The 23,419-nt window shown below is 43.9% G+C and overlaps 1 protein-coding gene across 1 annotated transcript; it reads right to left on the bottom strand.

Annotated features, from left to right (window-relative positions):
* Positions 1–306: 306 nt before the first annotated feature.
* Positions 307–9,559, bottom strand: LOC138497304 (uncharacterized). The gene is made up of 8 exons (XM_069620663.1): positions 9,235–9,559; positions 3,953–4,157; positions 2,806–3,671; positions 2,409–2,489; positions 2,193–2,331; positions 1,711–1,874; positions 920–1,166; positions 307–534 (listed from the first exon to the last, which is right to left on the bottom strand). Exons 1-7 carry the CDS (start codon positions 9,358–9,360, stop codon positions 1,086–1,088), a joined length of 1,662 nt encoding a protein of 553 aa, XP_069476764.1. The 5' UTR covers positions 9,361–9,559; the 3' UTR covers positions 307–534; positions 920–1,085.
* Positions 9,560–23,419: the final 13,860 nt, after the last annotated feature.

The following is a 23,419-nucleotide window of genomic DNA, read 5'->3' as shown; positions in this document are numbered from 1 at the left end:
CATATCACAAACCAACTCCCCCATTTCAATTCTCACCTCTAGACAACATGGCCTCACACCCCATAAAAGTCCCACAGTTCCAAAGCACTACACCAAAATACACACTTCCAGCTACCTAAACAGCATCTGTTAAAGGTCTACCAGCATGACAGACTTCCGCCAGTCACTTCACCCAATAACCCTAAGAGCAGCTAATTATTACCGAGTTCATATTGTGATAGTAAAATTCTGCAGCTATAAATTGTTGATATTTTAATATTGTATTGCTCTGGCTATAAGATATCTTCAATCAAACATAGGCTCAGAAAGTGTACAACTTTTTTTATTCAACAAATTCAGTTTAACGGCATAGCTCCATAAGAATAAATAGGTTTACAAAAATACAAACAAACAATCATTGATCCTGCATTTCAAAAGGTGGAGTCTTTTTTAGGCCTCTTCTGGCATTGCAAATTTTGGTAGCAAGCTTCCTCCTTATTACTCGGCAGTCCATAGTAGGCCAGCTGTTAGCCTTGCAGACAGATCTCAAAAATTCTACAAAAAATAAAAAAATAAAAAGGATATATGAATAAAAATGGACACCCGAATAGGCACTGTTAAATTCCTTATTGCAGAATACATACCAGATTAACTAAATGTTAAAATGTCAACTTACAATTGCGTCACTACATTTAAATGCATTTGTACACAAAGGATTAAACAGGCTTAAAAGATAGATTTGAACTGAAAATGAATAATGGTTTTCGGTGGCTGCAGAAGATTTATGGTCTTTAGTGGAGCAATATTGATTTATATCACACAGTTAGAAATAGAATGCATAAGTGGAAATGTACAGTTTTCAAAACCAATACAACTAATACGTCAAAGTGATGATTAAGCATTAGATTCGGAAAAAGAATGAGACTTTTCAATGACCTACCGTGCAAAGCATCAACCTTTTCTACATCAAGGACATCACTCCCAGCTCTGGCTGTTGTTACTCCTTTAGCAGAAGCAAACTCATTCTGGGAAAAGAGAAGCTCGCTGACCCCATTCAAAAGGAAGCTTGCACCATCTCGAGCAGCTTTAGCCCCCTCCAAAAGTCTTTAGAGCTCTCGCTTTGGCACAATTATACCTCTAAATCTGGTGGGGTCATTGGCATCCGTAACCAGCTGTTGCATATCAGCCTGGAAATATAGCACAATATATAATTGTAACACAAATCATCATGACATGCAAGTACACATTGTATTATAAGCAATGATGTGTACAAAACATGGTGAGGTGAATTTCCTGCATAGGAAATGTGACCCCTAAACAGTTGGATTGATATAAATCCTAACATTTGTACTTAATCAAGGACACCTTCAGCTGCCTTCTAGGCTTGCACTTTGGCCGCCATGGCACAATATGAATTAATAACTGTACGAGAACAACATTTCACTGCTAGGATACATTATATATTATATATGGCGTGGTTGCTGGTGAATAGCAGGAGAGTAGATGCACAAAATATAGTGTGTCTGCACACATTTCAAATACAGCCATGCCTACAACTATGGTGCAAATATCCATCATCTAGGTGATATTTTTTAAGCTATAAATGAAAAAATGGGCCTGGCCAGAATCTATGCAGAATATTGCTTCTTAATTTATATGCACACAAAGATTTGGTTATACACTAAGATTAAGGAATAGAAACAGGTTATAAAAGAGATGAAAAAGTATCACCTTCTGTTGTGTGGATGATCTAGTGTCCATTTCAAACAACTTCTCTGCTGATTCCGGGAATGCTGCTGATTCCGGGAATGAATTGGTCCTGGTCTGAGCTGCCAGTGATGCCTGCAAATGATGCATTGCCAACTTACTGTGTCTTTGCGTGGCTTGTAACTGTTCTACAATAAAATAAATTTTAAAAAACAGTTAAAAGGCATGTACTCTTTGTCATCACAAACTAAAACAGTGGATGAGGGGTGAATGGGCCAACATCAGCATTATTACTCAAAGTTACAAATATTGCGAACAGTGTTACGCAGATGAATGAAATCTGGGATGGAAAGTGGAAGGTAGAGCTGTAATTTAGCCCAGTCCACCTTCCCTCCAAGCTGTTTTCGCTGCTTCAACCTCTGATGTACTGTTAGGAGGCGCTAGCCTTATCGATTGGTTACTAGATATTGGGTTACTAGATATTGGTCAATGACTGGACTAGTTACCTTTTAAGCAATGGTTCTCTGCACGTAGAGATCTTATTTCTGCCAGTAATTGGGCTGTATCTTCAGTGTGAGCATTAGGACAATCCGATGAATAAGAATTATTTTCATTCACTAAAGACAACGAATTATACACCATTTCCTTGGGGATAAAAAAAAAAACAACAAAATTGTAGCATTGACAACTGGGCTATTAAAGAAAATATTGTAGGTGTATACCCTAGTGTCAAAAGGTTGCATTTCTCCATTTCCAAAGTCCATTGATTCATCAGGATGTTGCAGGTCAGACAAAAATGAAGCCTGAAAAGTAAAGCATTGCCAAATAAACAAGCTATGTATGATCTGCTTCGAACAAACATTGTCTTGACATCATTTATTCATGCTACAAATCAATACCAGTAGTATTTTAAAGTGTTATTGTTTATCTTCAAAGTTGTTAGTCTATGTACTATATGGAGACAAAGAAACCAATAGCCTAAGATGTGGATCATTATTAGCACAGGAATGAGTTAAGACATATGTAAATTCAGTGGACTGACTAATAAGTCAAGGTCACATTGCTAATGTGTGGGGAGTTTCATAGGAGTCAACTATTGCATGCATAATGTTTACTTACATGTGGGCTTTCATCCGCACAAACAATAGGGCCTGCATCTTGGGGTGCATGCTGTACATCCACATCAATCCTGGATACATTGTAGTTAGGGTTTTTTAGAGGAGTTGAAACAGCTTGTTTCGGGCAGGTAAACAGTATTTTCTGCATTTTCCCTTCACATGGTGATACACTGCTTTTTCGGTCACTAGTGGGGACTGACACAGCAGTCAAACTCTGTTTTGAGGATGTTCCCAATTCCGCTGTTTTTAAAGACTGTAGTCTGAATGATTGAGCAGGTTTGTGTGCACGTGTGGGTGTCAACTCGCTGTCTAAACAGGCATGACTGTCATTCTGCAACAAGGACACACTATTTAGAAGACGTGGGGATAGAGTTAAGCATGTCAAACTAGATCTATCCGACAAAATATTTGTAGCCGACAATTCACTGTTATTTGATAGTCCATTTAGTGGTTGTTGCGCAGCGTCTTTATATTGTCCAGGTGAAGCAACAGAGGTGGGCTCTGAGGAAGGAATAAAAGAATGAAGAACACTAGCCATCCCTGCCAAAAGAGTTAGGTTCTCCAGTTTTTGTGACTGTAGTTGTGAACAGGCCTTACTAAGTTTGGGAGCAGTCACTTTCCTCCCATCAGCTTTTACTAAATAATTCTCTTTGTTTTCTTTTGTTTTTTTCACTGGATGTTCTTCTTGCAGTTCACGCAACACTCTTTTAAATTTTCCAGCACTTCCCCGATTGCCCGAATCCACCAGTAGCTCCTTTTCCTCTTCTGCCTTCCTTTTTAAGGCCTGAATCAGTCCCTCTGCATCACCGCAATAGTCTTTAATTATTTCTTCAAATATTTTTTGTGTCTTGATACACTGTTTCTTGACTGCAGGTATGAAAAAGGCAAGTTAAAACCTCAAGCGAAAATTTCAAAATGTGACTATCTACACAACCAAACTGTCAGAACCATGTTGTGCATCTATACTTTATACATTAGATTTACTCTAGAGGAAGTAGAGATGCTGTGAAAGAGTGGTGGGCATTGTGCAGCACTCATCTGTATGTTAGAAAAAAGGGGATGCCTCACTGTAGGGACGTTAGATGTACCCTCCTCCCGAAACATCAAATGGAGGGAAACAGAGGGAAAAACATATATACTTTGCTTACCTGCCGATTGGAAAAGCACTACCGCTTTGAAATCCCTTTCTTCACGTATTTCTTTTCCACTTTCATCAAGACCCTCTACCAGCCATTTACAAATCACTTCACCAGGAATTGCCAATGGCTCAAATTCCCCATCCTTTCGAATACAGAGAGAGTTGTCGCAATCAAAGAAAAGCACATTAAAGAGGGCCATGGTTTGAATTATTACCTAAAAGACGAAAAATAAATACATTTAGTGTGCTCAAAGTATTTTTGTGAAACTATTCTGTACAGGATCATTAATTTATGGTCCCCTTACTATGGACATGTTCCTGCCTGAAGTGTCCCCATTTGTGATTGAAGCTAGTATCCTAATATGCAGCACCTGAATGACCCGCTGTGTCCTCATTGCAACATGACTTGCATTGGAACCACCATCATTAACTTTACAAATACGTTCTTGCCATTTTTTACACTATCCTGCATTTAGCCCATCTCTGTTAGTGAGCCAGATCCTGCATTTAGCCCATCTCTGTTAGTGAGCCAGATCCTGCATTTAGCCAATCTCTGTTAGTGAGCCAGATCCTGCATTTAGCCCATCTCTGTTAGTGAGCCAGATCCTGCATTTAGCCCATCTGGGTTAGGAAGCCAGATCTTACATTCAGCCCATATGTGCTAGTGAGCTATTTCTCACTAGAGGGAACACATCACCCCTGGAGGCACCATATGGGACTCATTTAGTCAGGACAGCGCAGGTTTCAAAGGTGCTGCCGCTAAATAACCCTGCTAAAAACTCACCCTTCTGCATACACCTTCTCAAACACTGAATATTCAGATTCAACTGTAAGAATTACTGGTGTCCACTTAATGAGATTCTGCACTTTACTTTGTCTACTGTAGCTGAGAATGGCCTATGAATGGTATATGAAGTAACACCTGCAATCTAAAGACCACATATCCCCACATAATTCCATGACCTCACAACCTACATGCCGATGTTTGGTTTGTGTAAGAGAACAGAACACACATTCAAGCGGTAGTCTTGACAAATCACACACAATGAGACAAAACCCTCATAGTCTTGCCCAACACCACATGGCAGCTACCAACCGAAAAAAAACACCTATGCTCGGCGAACAGTGTTCCTGAGTTTAACCACAGCAAGTAAGGCCAGCACACAGGTGTGAGAACAGAGAGTAAGCTCACCTCTAAAATAGATTTGGAGTACTTTCAAGAAGGGAGACCTTCGACCAGAAGAGCAGCACATAATGGAAGGAGAAACTATGGACGCAAAGTAGCATGTGGAAAGAAAGCATCAAGAAGTATTAGGCCACACGGTGGGGTGGAGAGAAAGTGTAACAGTGATGTGTGTGTGAAAGGTTAAGAATGAGAGGCATGGCCAGATGGGGTTCTAGGAAGGAGTGTGACAGCATGTAGGGTTGAGCGAGAGACCTGTGCATACTAGGAGCGGCAATTAAAACTCTGCTCTATTCCAGCAACATAATTGCATGAACATGAACAGGTAGCCAATCCCAGTGTTTGGTTTCCGCATTGTAAACACATTCCTGGATCGCTCTCCCAGGCCTGCCTTTAATCTGTCCCCGCCCCGGAAAGCTCTGAGGGGGGTGGGGGGGCAGGGACCCCAGCCCCCGGGATGAGTTGAGATTATCGCCAGCAGCAACGTGAGAGAAATCATGGCTTATTACCACCCTCCTGTCACGCCATGGCATATGAGCAGGCCCTGGGCTGGGAAGCAGGGTCCAAGCAGCACTGGAGAGTCCATTCAGGTCAGAGACAAGAGAGGAGGAGTGTCAGAGTAGGGCTAGGAAAGCAGGGTCCAAAAAAAGTAGGGTCCTGAGGATTCGAGCAGGACAGAGACAAGAGGATCTGTGCATGTATGGAGCAGGAGCGTGAGAGCAGGGTTGACAAAGGGGGTGTAGCACGAGTTGTAAAACATGCATTGGCAATGCCAACAGTTTTGCCTTTTGTGTAGTAAGGCACTTGCAGTCTCTTCCGTAGTGGTATTAACTGACCATTGATAGTAACATGTGCCAAATGGTGTGAGTGGCTGGGCATCTAATAGCAATACCTGGCAGAGGCCTAATCCTTACACAAAAGCCCAAAGTGTTGGCTTTGCCAATGTTTGTTTATAATAGGAGTTCAGTGAAGGACACGCACAGTGCTTATAAATCAGGTGGCTGAATCAGACCTGGTTAAGGGGGGTTTGCAAATCCAATTAAGTCATTAACTCCCAGAAGACTGCTTTGAAAAAACACTGGCAGGCACCTTGACTGCAAAGTTTGATGGTAAGGCTTGATCAAAGCGAACGCAAGAGAGTTCCCATGGGGTGGTGTTTTGGGCTGGGAGGGGCAGGACCTGGGTGGGAATGACCATAGGGTTTAGCATGGCCATGCGTAGCCAATGGGTGGGCAAATAACCAAACACCTACAGGCTGTGTGTCCCTCCTCATATGCCACTTCTCCCTATCTGTGCTCTAATGCAATAGTTTTAGTTCATAGATGGTGCTAAAGCGCCACCTAATAGCCCAAACTAAAAAGTGTGGGACTCATTAACATATACAATGGGAAGTGATGTCCCAGGAGGTTAATATATCAAAATTACACCCATGCACTCTGGGGGCCACTGGACAGTCCAGCATTCGCTCCCAAATGGTACTGTTGCTGACATGTTTCCCCCTAGGATTCACGGAATCCTTCACCCACAAGATCATGCATTTTCCCAGACAAGCCTCGTTGCGCTCTCAGGGGAATTATAAGCAGTGCTGGTCATTGGGCCGGCTCTCGCCGGATCCGAGATCCGGCACCAGATGTGAAGCCGGATCTCGTGATCCGTCCAGAGTCAGCCACCCAAACACCAAACCCATGCTGTCCAGCTGGGTTTTGAGGAAAGAATTTTTTTTTTTTTTTAAATAACTCCCGCAATGCCATGGCGTAGGGGGGCGGAGCAGCTCATTGCCGCCATGAGCGCTCTTCTGGCTTTGCCCCCCTACGTATACACAACAGCAGGACACCATAACAGGCCTTCTAAGGAAGGCTGTCCTGCACTATCACTACGAGTTCTTCATGCAGGCACCATAGCCGGGCCCGCGAAGGTGGGGGCTGTGCTGCTTGGAGCAGTCTGCTCCGAGCAGCCCAGCCCCCACCCTCGTGGGCCCGGCAGATCTGCCCTGTGCGACAGTGCACACAGACAGGGCCGGCCTTAGCACCCGCAGCGCCCTGGGCGAAACAAAATTTGGCACCCCCCCACCCCCAAAAAAGAATACACACGCCAATCTTGAAACACCTAGGCAACACAAACACCACACCATCCACACACATTAAAAGCAAAGGCCCCTACACAACATGCCACACACCATCCACATGCATGCAGTCACCATCCACACACATTAAAAGCAAAGGCTACACAAAATGCTCACACCATCCACATGCATGCACTCTCCATCCACTAACATTAAAAGCAAAGCCCCCTACACAACATGCGCACACCATCCACATGCATGCAGTCACCATCCACACACATTAAAAGCAAAGGCCCCTACACAACATGCGCCCACCATCCACATGCATACAGTCACCATCCACACACATTAAAAGCAAAGGCCCCTGCACAACATGTGCACACCATCCACATGCATGCAGTCACCATCCACTAAAATTAAAAGCAAAGCCCCCTACACAACATGCGGCCACCATCCACATGCATACAGTCACCATCCACACACATTAAAAGCAAAGGCCCCTGCACAACATGCGCACACCATCCACATGCATGCAGTCACCATCCACACACATTAAAAGCAAAGGCCCCTACACAACATGCGCACACCATCCCCACACATACATTAAAAGAAAAGCCCCCTACACAACGCACGCACATCATCCACACACATACATTAAAAGAAAATCCCCTACACAACACACGCAAATCATCCACACACATACATTAAAAGAAAAACCCCCTACACAACGCACGCATATCATCCACACACATACTTTAAAAGAAAAGCCCCCTACACAACGCACGCACATCATCCACACACATACATTAAAAGAAAATCCCCTACACAACGCACGCATATCATCCACACACATACATTAAAAGAAAAGCCCCCTACACAACGCACGCATATCATCCACACACATACATTAAAAGAAAAGCCCCCTACGCAACACACGCACATCTTCCACACACATACATTAAAAGCAGCTCGTGCTCGCACAGGGCATTGCTTTTAATGCAAAATGCAGGGTTCCTATGTCTTTATTTCAAAATGAAACCGCTCCAGAACGGTTTCATTTTAAAATAGTGTAGGATCAAACTTGCACTTTCAGTTCACTGCACGTTTCCCCAAACAGCAGGCACATGTGTTTTGGGGTTTGTACTGTGCGTGGGGGGGGGTTGCGGGGGGCTTGTGGGGTGAAGTAAAATTGGGTGCACCAGCACCATGGAAGTGGTTTAAAGTGGAATTGATATATAGCTTGAAAAAGAAGTAGCATGAAAGAAATGCTGGTGAAATTCCCAACCTTCCTCTCAAAATACATTACATAGATATTCAAATAAACAACATTTTAAATGGATTGGGGGGGGGAAACTTTGGGATAAATGCTGGACATTAAAATCAACGCATGTAGCATTTAAAATGGATTGAAAGAGAACGTTCCCTGGCTTCAACGACCTCCATAAATAAATCACTCCCTCACGCCCTAAGAGCCATTTGCCAAAGCAAAACGGTCAGGGACCCATCTTAGACCCGCGATCCCCATGCTGGGGGTCCACTGAGCACCACCAGGCCTGGAGTGCCCCAGATCCCATCTGCCTATCTTCTTAGCAACTGCCGATGTGCAGGAATTCAGGACCGAAATTACAGATGGAAAAATGCTGCTATGCAGGGCCCTGCCAAGTGCATTCTCCCAATACATGCGAGCCCACAGGCCTGGGCGCCCCTCATCCTGGCCATTTTACTTTGAGAATGTATCCATACACCATGCACCTAACAAGGCGCTTCGTTCACTTTCACATAATAGGAAGCAGAAAAATACATTGCAATTAAAATACATCAACAATATGCTACAAATAAAATGCGTGTATAATTTCAGATGAAAATTGCCACCCCCAGCCAGCATTACCACGTTGCTTAATCTTTGAGGTGTGTCAGTTTCACAGCACCCCTAACTTTGGCAATACAGTACGTGCTAAAAAGTGCCATATAGCTCGATCCTCGATCGAGTCCATGGCGGCCATATGCCATGCATTGTGGCTACTTCTATTTGGGAGGATGTACTTACCAGGACAAAGAGGAAACAGCCACGAGGACGACGACGAAAACCGAAAGAACAAACAAAGCCACCAGCAGCTAAATATACCTGCCGGTGCACGGCATGGAGTCCTCCTTCCTCCATGATTGTCTTCATCAGCTACATCATCACAGTGCGTCATACGTAAAAAAAAACGTCCCCACGTCATGACGCCTTAAGGCATTTCAAAAAAGTGTCGGCAAACTTTTAAACAAACACACAATACTCTCGGGTATCATATGGACTTTATCTATGTGCTAAGGAAAGCAACATAAGGCCTTCCTTCACCAGATGCTCCTTTTCAGTTTCCAGCCAGCTTATCAGGTGAGTGTGCATCCTGCAGCTCTGTTTCTATGCATTTTGCACGCGATTGAAAAATTCTGTTATTTGCTGCAGCAACTTGATCAGGCAGCTGCGTTTGTCTTTTTTGGGGGGGTTCATGTTTTTTTTTTAATGCGGGATATATTTAAATCAAATGTGGCTTAATTGGCAATATCGGATCCCTGCTGGAACTTGCAGGGTGCATGATCTTTATCATTCATGCCACCTGCCCATTATGCTGTCACCAATCAACCTCACACAAACGTTATCTCTATGGTACATGCTGGGAATGTTACATGCCGAATGGTATGTAAATGTGTGTTTACACTGTACCATCATGTAGTAGTGTATTTATTTAGTTTATATGTAATGCGCTGGGACAGCGCACAAGGGCATGGAAGGGTGCTGGGTGCCGGCCCTTGCCACAATGGGGATTTTGAGGGTGCTGGGTGCCTGTTTTTCACTGGGATGGCAAAGGATTCTCACCCAGGGGGTGCATGCTATGTTTAGGCCTCATGGCTTCCATTTTAGCCCAACATAGTCTCAAGCTTTACCCTTGCCACAATGGGGATTTTGAGGGTGCTGGGTGCCTGCTTTTGACTGGGATGGCAAAGGGTTCTCACCCAGGGGGTGCATGCTATGTTTAGGCCTCATGGCTTCTATTTTGGCCCAACATAGTCTCAAGCTTTACCCTTGCCACAATGGGGATTTTGAGGGTGCTGGGTGCTTGTTTTTGACTGGGATGCCAAAGGATTCTCACCCAGGGGGTGCATGCTATGTTTAGGCCTCATGGCTTCCATTTTAGCCCAACATTTTAGACGACTAAAAATGCACCTTGGTATCCATGAATACGCAGGGCACCCCTTTTGTCACCTGTATTCTGTTCTGTTATCTTAATTATTTGACTAACTTTTAATTGCTTGTATAATCTGGTTAGGGTATTTCTGTCAACCAACACAGCCATACAAATGGAAATGGATGAAAGGCCCCCTCGAGGAAAAGGAAAGAAACGAGGGCCTTACAAAAAATGGATTGCACTGCTACCGATAAGAGGTCTCCTACATGCTTTTACTCCCCAAAAATACATTCTTCCTAAAAACAAGCAAATATTTCTAAAATAAAAAGGAGTGAAAGTGCACCAAAAATAAACTCCTGTATTCGGCTTGGTCCCTAACCACCAGATTACCTCTAACCACCTGATTACCTCTAAAGTTGGGAAATTAAGTCTGCTTTCATTACATGTCATTTATTTTCTCTATTCTCTGCATTCATACTTTACACTCTCTGGCTCTTAAAGCAAGACCTGTATGACAATTATGCAATTCTAATACTGGTTTTATGTGTGGCTGCAGAAGGAACATTTCATCGTAGAAACTGATTCTTCAAACACTCTATGTGGAACATCCAAGAAGGCGATAGAAGACCATGCCAAGACTTTTAATAGAGCAGATGACCTTTTCTTCCTAGGTACATTATAACCATTCCAAATGTATGTTATAGTATTTTATTGCACATAACCACAAAACACTGTTATTGATACATTCAGTTAAAAAACTCACTGCACACAAACAGCTATTGGTAGTCTGTAACGCTTACTCCTTGGTCCACTTACAATAAATGATCTGAATTGATAAACTAATTTAAACTGATGCTAGCTGATTCTCATACAAATAACACAAGTTTACTATTTCTATTTATACCTATGCACAACCCAATTTTTACTAGTTGAATTAATCAATTTGTCCTGTGAGTGACCCGCTATTGCATTGCATTGCATTGCAGATCCTTCTACCGCATACTGTGAAGAGCAGCACACCCAAATTGAGGAGAACATCATTGGTAGAAGCACACACACAGCTCCCATTAGTGTCTCTGAGGAAATGGACGAGAGTGACTGTACAACCTTATCAGATTCTACACCACAAGCAGATGAAGACATGACTGAACTATGTGGAATGAGTTATGTGGCACCCTGATGGGTGAAATGAATGGGCATGTTCATGATTCTGGTCATGATTCTGAGCATAGTTCTGGTTTGCAGGTACTTGCCGATCAAATTGGATACACCATTCAAAATGATTATGAAGAAGTTCAAGTACAAGCTGATGAAACGCTACCCTCAGATGAAAAACAACCTATGTTTGAAGGGTCAACCAGGTGTTTGGGAGTGGTTGTTCTACTAGTTTGTTGCTTTATGATTCGTTTTCGTTTGAGTGATGAAGCTGCTAACTACATGCTTAATCTTATTTACCTACTTCTTCCACCCAGTAACAGAATGATACGAACAATGTATCATCTTCAAAAATACATAAAGGGTTTTGTTAAAGCCCCCATTATTAATTACTACTGTGCAACTTGCTATACACATGTTGACAAGAATACGCAGACTTGCCCTAATACTCATTGTTTAAAAGATTTGACACCAAATGATTCAATCTCCTATTTTATCCAACATAGTCTGATTGCCCAGTTACAAATCATGTTTAGTCGAAAAGGCTTTACAGAAAATGTGCGAAACCATCGATTTCATCACTATATGCAGAAAGAAAAACATGAAATGAAAGATGTTTATGATGGGGAACTTTATTTGGATTTGTTTGAGAGGGGCTTTCTAAACAACCCAAATAGTCTATCATTTGCTATGAACACAGATGGCGTTCCTGTATTTAAAAGTTCCAAAGTATCAATGTGGCCAGTGTACTTGATTGTTAAAGAGCTGCCCATTTCCCAAAGGAAACTTCGAGAAAATGTGTTATTGTATGGCATATGGGTGTCCTCAAAAAAGCCAATAATGTGGTCTTTCTTAAAGCCATTGTATGCTGACCTTGCACAACTTGAAGATGGTGTTGTATTTAATGACCACAACAATTCCAGCTTCACGTGTCATGCTACACTTCTCACAGTTACCTGTGATTTACCTGCACGCTGTCTAGTGTCAAATAGCGCGCAGTTCAATGGAAAGTTTGGCTGCTGGCATTGCCTTCAAGAGGGTGAAAGCACAGTTTCGGGCAAAGGGCACTGTTGGGTATTTCCTTATAATGATGAAGGCCCAAAAGGACCACCAAGGAAACTTGATACAATTACAGAGGATGTAAAGCATGTTATAGACAGCATTAAGACTGGGCAATCTAGTCACACTGTGAGAGGAATTAAAGGACCAACGTGGTTTATGTTCCTGAAGTACTTTTGTATAACCAAAGGATTTGTCATTGATTACATGCATGGCGTATGTGGAGGCATTATGGAATTATTGCTGACAGTCTGGTTTACAAAAGATTACAAGCATTGTTCATACTCCTATTATGAAAAAGTAACAATAGTAAATGGTTATTTGCGAAGGATAAAACCGACTTTAGATGTAAGTAGAGTACCAAGGTCTATTGATGAACTATTGTACTGGAAGTGTTCAGAATTTAGGAACTTTCTACTTTTTTTGGGAATACCAGTCCTTAAAAATGTTCTACATAAGGAACACTACTTGCACTTTTGTATTCTTTCGAAAGCAATCCACAAACTTTTAAGTGAAAACATTAACCAGGAAGATTTACATATAGCTGAACAAAGTTTATTTCTATTTGCGCAACTCTTCACAGAGTTATATGAAAAACGATTTATGACCATGAATGTTCATCAGTTAGTACATTTAGTAGACAGCGTTCGAGCAACAGGGCCTCTATTTACAGCTAACTGTTTTGTTTTTGAAGATCTCAATGGTTTCATTTTGCAGCATTTTCATGGTACTACAGGTGTAGAAACACAGATTCTCGATGCCATAAGTATGATACAGGTGATCCCAGTTCTGAAAGAAAAATATTTGTTAAGTGGTAGTGATGAGGCAGAGTTCTACCAAAGTATGATGAGCTTACATAATAGAAAAAAGTATGTGAACATTGAAAATGGTGTTTACAGTGTTGGGTCGACAAACCCTTACACTTTATCTGAAGATGAATATGTAGCAGTGACTCGGATTGCCCAAATCACTGACTCTGGCGTTGTATCATGTAACAAGATCTTTATGGAGAAAAATAATCTTCTTGTTTACAGTTCAAATTACACTCGTATTCAGAGGAGAGATCAAAGTGTGATCAAATATGTGAACGAGGGTGGATTGCATGCCTATGGTAGGGTCAGTAGATTCATACAGTGTAGAGAAGCAGATGCGTTCACCAATTTGGCACTCGTTATTCCACTTGTGTGTCAGTCTTATGATATGAAAGACCCAGTTCATCTGGTAGTCGAAGAGAAAAGCACATTAGCCATCCAGATACCAGTAATACAAAAGGTATGTTTTTTCATCAAAGTTGAAAATGAAACTTGTATATCTGAAATGCCAAATTGTTTTGAATTGGATTGAACATAACTGGTTTCCTATATTCAAATGCATGCTGGAAGTGCATCTTTTAGGCTTCAAGGAAGCCCCGAGAAACACTTTGCTTACTTTTGTAGCTAGAGGGGGCTACTTTTAGAAATGTTTATACAACCCCAATGGGCCCATTGCTAGCAACTTGAATCCATAACCCTAAACTGGGAATTCCTAAACAGCTGTCTAAACTCACCTGTGGGATGGGTTCTCTAGTTTATCTGGTCATTCACCACTCAACCCCTTCTTCCATTAAGTGCTGCTAGTATTTTTACTGTGTGTTTCCCTTACTTGTTCCTTAGGGCCAAATATGTGTTGGGGACATGTGTGACCAGATTTTGGGGGCCGGTGAAGCCATCTTATATTTCCTTTGTCACCTTTTGAGTGTGGTCTGCATACCTGTCTTTTCCTTCTATGTGTAAGGGAAGGGCCTGGTAGACTAATTGCCCCTTTCTGTTGAGATGTTATGGTCAGTGGTCTATATCATTAAGTGGCAGACCTGGTGAACCAGGTCTGGTAAGTGCATATTTTCTGGAGACCCTGTGTTAGCTCCTATACATAATGGGGTGTTCATATGAAATAATGTACTCACCTGTAATGTTGAGATTAATTTATATCTAAACGTTTATATAAAGACTATATTTTTAACCAAACTATATTGTGTGGGCAATTTTTCTTTTGTACTTGTGGTGGTTGACATTTGGTGAGTCAGTTTAACTTGAGAGACTTTGCTTGTGGTTACCAGCAGAATGGAGGACACACTTTATCTACATACCAGGAGCTTTGATGTATTTTCTGTATGTACATAGACAGGGCAGTATGAATGTGGATTGGGCAATATGACAAAGTGAGTCTATTATCATTCATATATAATAAGCTTGACTTTTTATGTCCAGTGAAAACATTTCACATAACTTGTACTGAAGTAATTGAATTTTTGGCAGAAGTGAAAGAATAGCGCTATATATGCAATTTTTCTTTTTTTGAAAAATTTTGGTTGGACAAGATTTCATTTTGGAATCATTAAAGTAATCCTGTTTCAGTCGCTTATCTTGCCAGCTCACATTGCCTTCGGGAAGTGTATAGACTGCCAGTCGAAGCCTTATTCAAACATATGATTGGGATCACTCCAAGTTTGTAGTAGTGTGGGGCCTGAGTAATCATTTTAGACCGTACTCCTCGCTGTACTCATGCAGAACAGTAGTCATTGCGTGATAGGCACCAATGTAAAATGAGTGCACTGATTACTGTCTAACAAATGTTAAGGTTGGATAATTGTGGCTTAATTTGGGCTCCATGGCAAGTTCTACCAATATGTGTCTTGAATCACATGGATTTGGTTTGGAAGGGTGCATGACTAATTAAAATGACTATTTTTGACTATAGAATGTACTTAGCGGCGCATTCCCATACATATGCGTTAGTCACTTATTACTGCAAGAAAACTATTTCTGTGGCATGTATGCTTTTTAAGTGTGATTCCTGGTCAATGGTTTAGCACTTTTACATTGGGTGTTGCAATTTAAATGATCATATCCATATTATGCTTTTTACATGCAATTAAAACTAATGCCAAACAGATGTGCTTAGCAAAGCATTAAAAATCATTCAGCACAAGTGCAACTAAGCAAAAGCTGAAAGACTATCCGTATTAGACCGCAAATCATCCTACAAACTCTGTGATTAATCAGTAAGGCGCATCCCCAAATCATCAAGAACAAACATGTTTCATGACGATGCTCTTGACAGTAGGTCATCCCAGAATCATCCCCAAATCATCAGGGACAAACATGCTTGTCAAGTAATCAGCAGGTCATCCCAGAATCACCTGGGGCAAACCTGTCGATGCTCTTGAAGTAATCGGCAGGTCATCCCAGAATCATCCCCAAATCATCATGGTGATGCTCTTGAAGTAATCGGCAAGTCATCCTAAAATCATCAGGAACAAAGAGTTTTCTAAAATAGGGATGATGTTAGCATCATCAGCAAGTCATCCTAAGCTCATCCCCAAATCATCATGGTGATGCTCTTGAAGTAATCGGCAAGTCATCCTAAAATCATCAGGAACAAAGAGTTTGCTAAAATAGGGATGATGTTAGCATCATCAGCAAGTCATCCTAGCTCATCCCCAAATCATCACCCACCATTCTGAGACATTTGCTGATGACTTTAACAGCATGATGACTTCTGATGATGTGGGAATGACTTCTAATGTAGTTCGATGATCATCGGATGACTCCAGGATGGTCTCTAAAGTCATCCTTTTTGACCTGGGCAGTGGCAACGTGCTCATTTTGGACGCATGACAGAACAGCACAGGTTCGATCCTCAGACCGCCCTTAGAAACCTCTGGGTATTAAACATATTATGAATAGCCAATTACACCCCAGGGTGTGCTCCCACAATTCCGGTAGCAATTCATAACTACTTATTATGTTCTTATAAAACCGTTTTTATTGTGGTTATTCCTGAATCACCTGGAAGAATTTACAGTGCATACGAGTATGTTATGGTCTCTTGCAAATGATCTTAAGGGCAGCAGCTGGAAGTGGCTGAAGCTTATTAAATCTGTAGTAGTTGATCCTGGATATGCCCATACTTGGAATGAATCCAGTGTTTTCTGGACTAATTAAAAGAGTACTTAAAGGTGGTCTTTGATCACTGGGCCCAGGGACATCTTGTGGCAAGTATCATAATGAGAGAAACACATAGATGGTATTTAATGCTGAAAGAAGTGGGGGGGGCTGTGACTTGGGTGCAACACATTGTTAGAAAAAGCTCTTACAAAGGTCTGCTTATATTTTACCGCTAGCACCTTTAATTCTAAATGGAAATCTACTGCTTTTAAACAATGCCCTTTTTGTCGTGACGTTATTGAAACAGTTGTTGACTTTTTAATGTTTCTGTCCGATGTAATTTGCTTTAAGAAACAGATTTAGGCGTCTTTCAAGGGACAAGAGATTAGGCAGGTCGATGAAGCTTTCAGATATCTCAAATAATCATGTGGAAAGGAGGAATCAGCTTCTCTGACCAGCCATATGTCTTGTCTCAGCAAGAGCAACTCGATGAACACATTTAGACTTGTAAACTGAATTCTATTGAATGCACTGGTAATTATAAGATTGTTTTTATTATTTTAAGATTACTTGCACTGATTGTTATGAGACTGACTAATATATATTTTTTTATAAGATTGTTTTTATTATTTTAAGATTACTTGCACTGATTGTTATGAGACTGACTAATATATTTTTTATGAGATTGTTTTTATTATTTTAAGATTACTTGCACTGATTGTTATGAGACTGACTAATATATATTTTTTATAAGATTGTTTTCATTATTTTAAGATTACTTGCACTGATTGTTATGAGACTGACTAATATATATTTTTTATAAGAGTGTGTTTATTATTGTAAGAGTACTTACACTGATTGTTATGAGACTGACTAATATATATTTTTTTAATGTGAAGTTATTCTGTTGTTGCTGTTTGCACTTTAATGGCCTTTTGCGCTGAATAAGGTTTTTTAAATGTTAGAAGTGTCTATGAATGTCTTGATAAAATAGTTGTTTTGGAAATAAAAAAAAACAACATTTTGTCCAAAGGTCTCTCTCATGCTCCGGAACTATACCTTAATCCACTTATTTCATTCTTCCCAGGGAGTCCAACATCCTCCTTCTACGCCTGGTATCAGCTGGCTGTGCGTTCCCATCATTTCTTAAGAGAAGGGGAGTAATAGGGAACTTGAGAGAAACAGCATAATAGTGAGAATTTTAGGCCGAGCCAAATGACCATGCCAGTCTACCATGGTATATCTTCTTTCTAGGCAGTCTTGCATGTGAATATTGCTGGAGGCTAAACATATGGAGACCACAGGAGAACAGCAGATGGAAATATTTACTGCTGTGTAGCCGAATGCTGTCCAAAAGAGGCCAAACACAATACTCAGATTAAAATAGATGTTTTTTGAACATACAAAGGTTCTCTCCTGAGTCAGATTAAAAAACCGAAAGGGTACGGATAGTCTCTTTTCAACAGCACCCACAGTGTTAGGGCTTCCTTCTCAAGTACACCATTTTGGGGGTATTCCCTCCATCAGTCTTAAGGATGCTCTCTATGTATCTTTTTGCTGTTCTCTGGTTGTTGGTGTGAAACAACCCGCTGGGTCACTTCGTAGGTCCTGTAGACACTGCTGTGTCTGCTTCACGAAATGTGGGTAAGACTCAATCTTCTCTTCAGCTTACAGACAGAGCCTTTTGGGTGTGCATCCCCGAGTCTCCACAGATGGGTTTAGGAGGACTCAGTCACTTCCATTTCCCAGGGTGCTGAACTCCCTCTTCACCACCTCTCTATCCCTTTTCAGGTCTTGATCATACATGACACGACAGCATGTGTGTGTTCCTCCTCCCACAGTAGGCTTTACCCCTTCAGATCTCACCCCTTGCCCCATGCCTCAGACCTTCAATGTTCCTGTGATCCTTCCTGATTTTCCTAGATATGCCCGTGCTAGCCTCTTTCCATTTCTTCCAACCTCCTCCCGAAGTCTCAACCTAGCCTTCTCCTGATTTTTCTAACCAACTTCCTATAAATGTTTCCAACCAACCTCCTCCTCCTGCTTGTAATCCACCTCCTTCTGGTATCCCCAAACAACATCCTCCTTATCCCTCCAGAGAGTATCCTCTTCTACATTCCCCCTCTTCTCTCCAACCATCTCATCTATCTCCCCTGTTCCTCCAAACTCCTTCCTTGTTCTTCAACTCATTTTATGTAACGCTCACCTGGTATCCACGGGGACGTCACCCAGCCTGTTCTGACCTCTTACAACTTAGAACCCTTCCATGGAGGCTATTCGACTGGAGACTGGGCCTGAAACACAGGATTGGTAGAGTTTAACTCCCTATTGCCTCTGTGTACTTGAACCCCTTCTTCCCCAGGGTCCAACCCTTCCCTTCGATCCACAGCTCACCTTGTTTTCTTGGATAGTGTGCTCTCGGTCCTGCCTTCAGCGCAGGGGCGCGTTGATTGATGCGGGCTCATTGCTGCCTAGTTACTTCACTGGCAAGAGTCCGACAGGTAAGTATAATGAGTCTTTTGAACAGTTCTCTAACTTCTTTCCTTTCCTTCCTTAGATGATGACCGGCATCCGGGGATGGCGGCGTGCTGCTGAGATGAGTAGCACTGAAGGTGAGTCAAAGCGTGATGCGCGATGCACCCCTTTCGTATTTGCATTGAACCGAGTTCTTTTTCTGTGTCTTTTAGGTGCCGTGACGTTTTCAGTGTGGATGCCGCTTATGAAGAACAAATGCGGTGGGTAAGCGCGGCATGCAGCGCCTCTAGATGTTTCCACTCTAACCTGGAGTGTCTTTTCCCTCTTGCAGATGGATGAGAAGTTCCGGAGACAGAGTTCCCCCAGAGCGGCTGGGATTCAGGTAAGCGTTTGAAGCTCGTACAGTATTTAAAAATAAGCAAAGATTTGCAGAATGCTTACTAATGCCTTTTTTCTGTTCTTTTCCCTTTTCCTTAGGAAGCAGCGTGCCAGGATGGGAATGACGCCACCGAAGATGACCGCAGAACAGAAGGAGCGATGACTGATGGGCAGAAGCGCCGCAAGGTAAGACTGTTCCTAACAGTGTTCTTGTTCTTGCAGGAGCTGAGCGCAGAAGAAAGATGCAGGCCTACTGGAGACCGATCCGAACACGGTGAGTGTCACGCTGCAGGCGCAGAAAACGCAAAGCATGTTTCTCAGCCTGAGTGTGGCTTAAATAGTCTCTGGGTATCCCAGATGCCTCAGGGTGAACCACACCCAAAAGACTAGACAGTACATGCAGTTCTGGAAACCGAAATATGTGGGGGCATCCATCTTGTCCCCATCAATGCACTACAAGTCCAATCCCCAATGTTATCCTATGGGAGTGAGTGAGTCGGTGCCACAAGCGCCAAGTCTGACTCCAAGGCGGTCTTTAGAGGGATGGAGAGGCCCTTGAGGGACATGTAGGTGATTGTGGCCTGGCTCCAGCCTGACATGTTGGAGGGCTGGGGACATGAGGGGCAGGAATCATGACACTTTTAAACTCCTGACACCAGCCCCTCCTCCAACATCCACACTGCCTGACTGGGGTCTGAGTGAGTTAAACCTCTGATGACACCCCTGCTGTTGGGATTCCTGTGGGGGTCTGCACCTGTCAATGTGAATGAGTGAGGAGTTGTGCCTGGATGTACCTAATTGATTTACCCAACAGACTTCCCACACTTTCTTTCACTCCACCCTGGGGGAACTCAGACTGTTAGTCTTCATAATGGGGTGAACAGGACACAGCGTAAGAAGCTCCCAACGTAAGCCTGCTCTTCCTTCTTATTCAGTCAGCTGAGGACCCTGAATTACACCATGCCTCGACACCCATGCTTCATCCGGCCTCAACATGCGTGCGCCTCCTTCACCTCCATAGTAGTGTGATCGAGGAGCAATACGCGCTTTGGACCACATATCTAAAGGTTATCTGGGTCAGCACCCTGCCTCGGCTGGTTTGCGCATCCCCCTTAAACATGCATTGGCCTTATATCAAGGGCCAATGAAAGAAATAAGGATCGTGGTGACATAATTAAAGCCGCCAGTGGCCAATTCAATTGATTAATTCAAAACCCCCATTCAGCACTATATTTTAGAAAAGTAAAAGGCTCTCTAGACAATGCTTTTCCTCTGGTCATGTCACCTTCTTATATAAGACTACATTGTCAGACAACTATTTCTTTTAAGCCACTTCGAATGTACTGATATTGGTCTTCGTTTGAATCCAGTAAAAAATACAGCAGCGCGTTGTAGCATGATATGATTTGATACAATATTTTATTTATATTGCGCCAATGTTTCAAGGCGCAAGGAGGCAAGGGAAGGGGACAAAGGGGAACAAGACAACGATCTTACTATGCCCGGTGACATTGAGATTGTGAAAGTGCAAGGGAGTGGAAAGGGGAGAAGTGCAAGTGGAAGGGAAGGAGGAGCAAGTGCAAGACATAGGATTGACAGGCCGATTCATGGAATCAACGTGCGCCGAAAAAACGGCGCACGCGTGCGAAAACGTGCGATTCGCAGTGAAATAGCGAAAATCGCAGTGCAAGTGCGATTATCGCAGTGCAAGTGCGATTATCGCACAGAAAACATCGCACATCTATTCATGGAAGTCCGTGCATGCGCAAAATGTGGGATGTGTGCTGAAAAAGTGCGCGGCGCACGCTGGCGCACGCTGGCGCACAGGTCACCAAACGCCGTGCGATAAGGCCACAGCGAATTCGCACATAGCGCGGCGCACATAACAAAAGTAGGCGTAACACGGGGCGTTACACGCAGAATGGGGAACAACTCGTGAAAATGTGGGCGCCACGGGGGAAGTACAGGAGGCAAGTGCGCAGAACGCCCACACGCTCGCCTACAACACGTATTCATGGAATCGAAAAGGGAAAAACAGCGCACGGCCAAAGACGCGCACAGGCCCATACATGTCCGCCACACGAAAGCAGGCGGTAGCGTCCCTGAGCAGGAAAAAAATGTGCGCCAAAGTCCTACACGCGCGAGAAGTTCCACACGCGATCGGGCCTGGGGGAGCGTGTGTGTGTATCTCAGAGGTGTGCGAGAAGTCCCACACGCGATCGGGCCTGGGGGAGTGTGTGCGTGTATTTCAGCGGTGCGCGAGAAGTTCCACACGCGATCGGGCCTGGGGGAGCGTGTGCGTGTATTTCAGAGGTGTGCGAGAAGTTCCACACGCGATTGGCCTGGCCGCGTGTATTTCAGGGGTGCGCGAGAAGTTCCACACGCGATTGGCCTGGGCGCGTGTATTTCAGGGGTGCGCGAGAAGTTCCACACGCGATTGGCCTAGGCGCGTGTATTTCAGGGGTGCGCAAGAAGTTCTACATGCGAATGGCCTGGGTGCGTGTATTTCAGGGGTGCGCGAGAAGTTCCACGCACGATTGGCCTGGGTGCGTGTAGTCCAGAGGTGCGCGAGAAGTTCCACACGCGATTGGCCTGGCCGCGTGTATTTCAGGGGTGCGCAAGAAGTTCTACACGCGAATGGCCTGGGTGCGTGTATTTCAGGGGTGCGCGAGAAGTTCCACACGCGATCGGGCCTGGGGGAGCGTGTGCGTGTATTTCAGAGGTGCGCGAGAAGTTCCACACGCGATCGGGCCTGGGGGAGTGGGGTACGTGTATTTCAGGGGCTCGCAGGTGGTTTTACACGCGATCGGGCCTGGGGGAGCGGGGTACGTGTATTTCAGGGGTGCGCGAGAAGTTCCACACGCGATCGGGCCTGGGGGAGCGTGTGCGTGTATTTCAGGGGCTCACGGGTGGTTTTACATGCGATCGGGCCTGGGGGAGTGGGGTATGTGTATTTCAGGGGTGCGTGAGAAGTTCCACACGCGATCGGGCCTGGGGGAACGGGGTACGTGTATTTCAGGGGCTCGCGGGTGGTTTTACACGCGATCGGGCCTGGGGGAGCGGGGTACGTGTATTTCAGGGGTGCGTGAGAAGTTCCACACGCGATTGGGCTGGGTGCGGGTATTCCAGGGCTGCGCGGGAAGTTTTACACGCTCGCCTACAACACGTATTCATGGAAACGAACGTGGCCAATCCGGAAACACGTACGCCAGCAGGAAGTAGGCGTACGTCCACCCGCACAGCATAAAAGTGCACGCAAACAACAAACAAGCTCAGACGCCAGGATGAACATACCTTTCCTAGCAGCAGTGGCCGTGGGATACCGCAGGAGGAGGAGGAGGATAGTCCGGGCCAGAATTTTTACACCCAGAACCAGCCTTTTTGGGATGCCTGATGACCATGTGTATGGGAGGTACAGGTTTCCACCTCACATAATACTCGACCTGGTCAGTGAGTGGGAGGATGACCTCACATCAACCACCCTGTGCTCCCAAGCACTCAGCCCCCTGGAGAAGGTCCTCAATGTACTGCACTTCCTGGCCACTGGATCATTTCAGCGGACAAGTGCCATAGTGGGGGGGGTGTCACAGGCCACGCAGTCACGCTGCCTACACCAGGTCTTGGCCATCATCACTGCACGCCCATCAGTCCGCAGGCACATATACCTGCCCAGAACACCTGCAGAAAGGCAGGCTGTTGCCCAGGATTTCTACGGTGTGGCACAATTCCCCAAAGTGCTAGGTGCCATTGATTGCACCCATGTGGCTCTACGTCCCCCCAGGGCAACAGAGCACATCTATAGAAACCGCAAGCACTGGCATTCCATCAACGCCCAGGTAGTATGTGATGCCAAGGGAATCATCACCTCAGTATACGCCAACTATCCAGGCTCCACCCACGACAGTTTCATCTACAGAATGTCTACCCTAAACCGGGACATAGAAGCTGGGCGGCATGGCGATACATGGCTGATCGGTGAGTATAAATGCCACTGCGCATGAATGCATGTCAGATACTGAATAATGTCACAACCCCACTGATGATACCCATCACCACCTCCCCAGGG

The sequence above is a fragment of the Ambystoma mexicanum genome, chromosome 5q, assembly GCF_040938575.1.
Source record: "Ambystoma mexicanum isolate Mex_15411 chromosome 5q, UKY_AmexF1_1, whole genome shotgun sequence".
In the NCBI taxonomy this organism is placed as follows: Eukaryota; Metazoa; Chordata; class Amphibia; order Caudata; family Ambystomatidae; genus Ambystoma; species Ambystoma mexicanum.
This window is presented reverse-complemented; position numbering and strand designations above follow the sequence as displayed.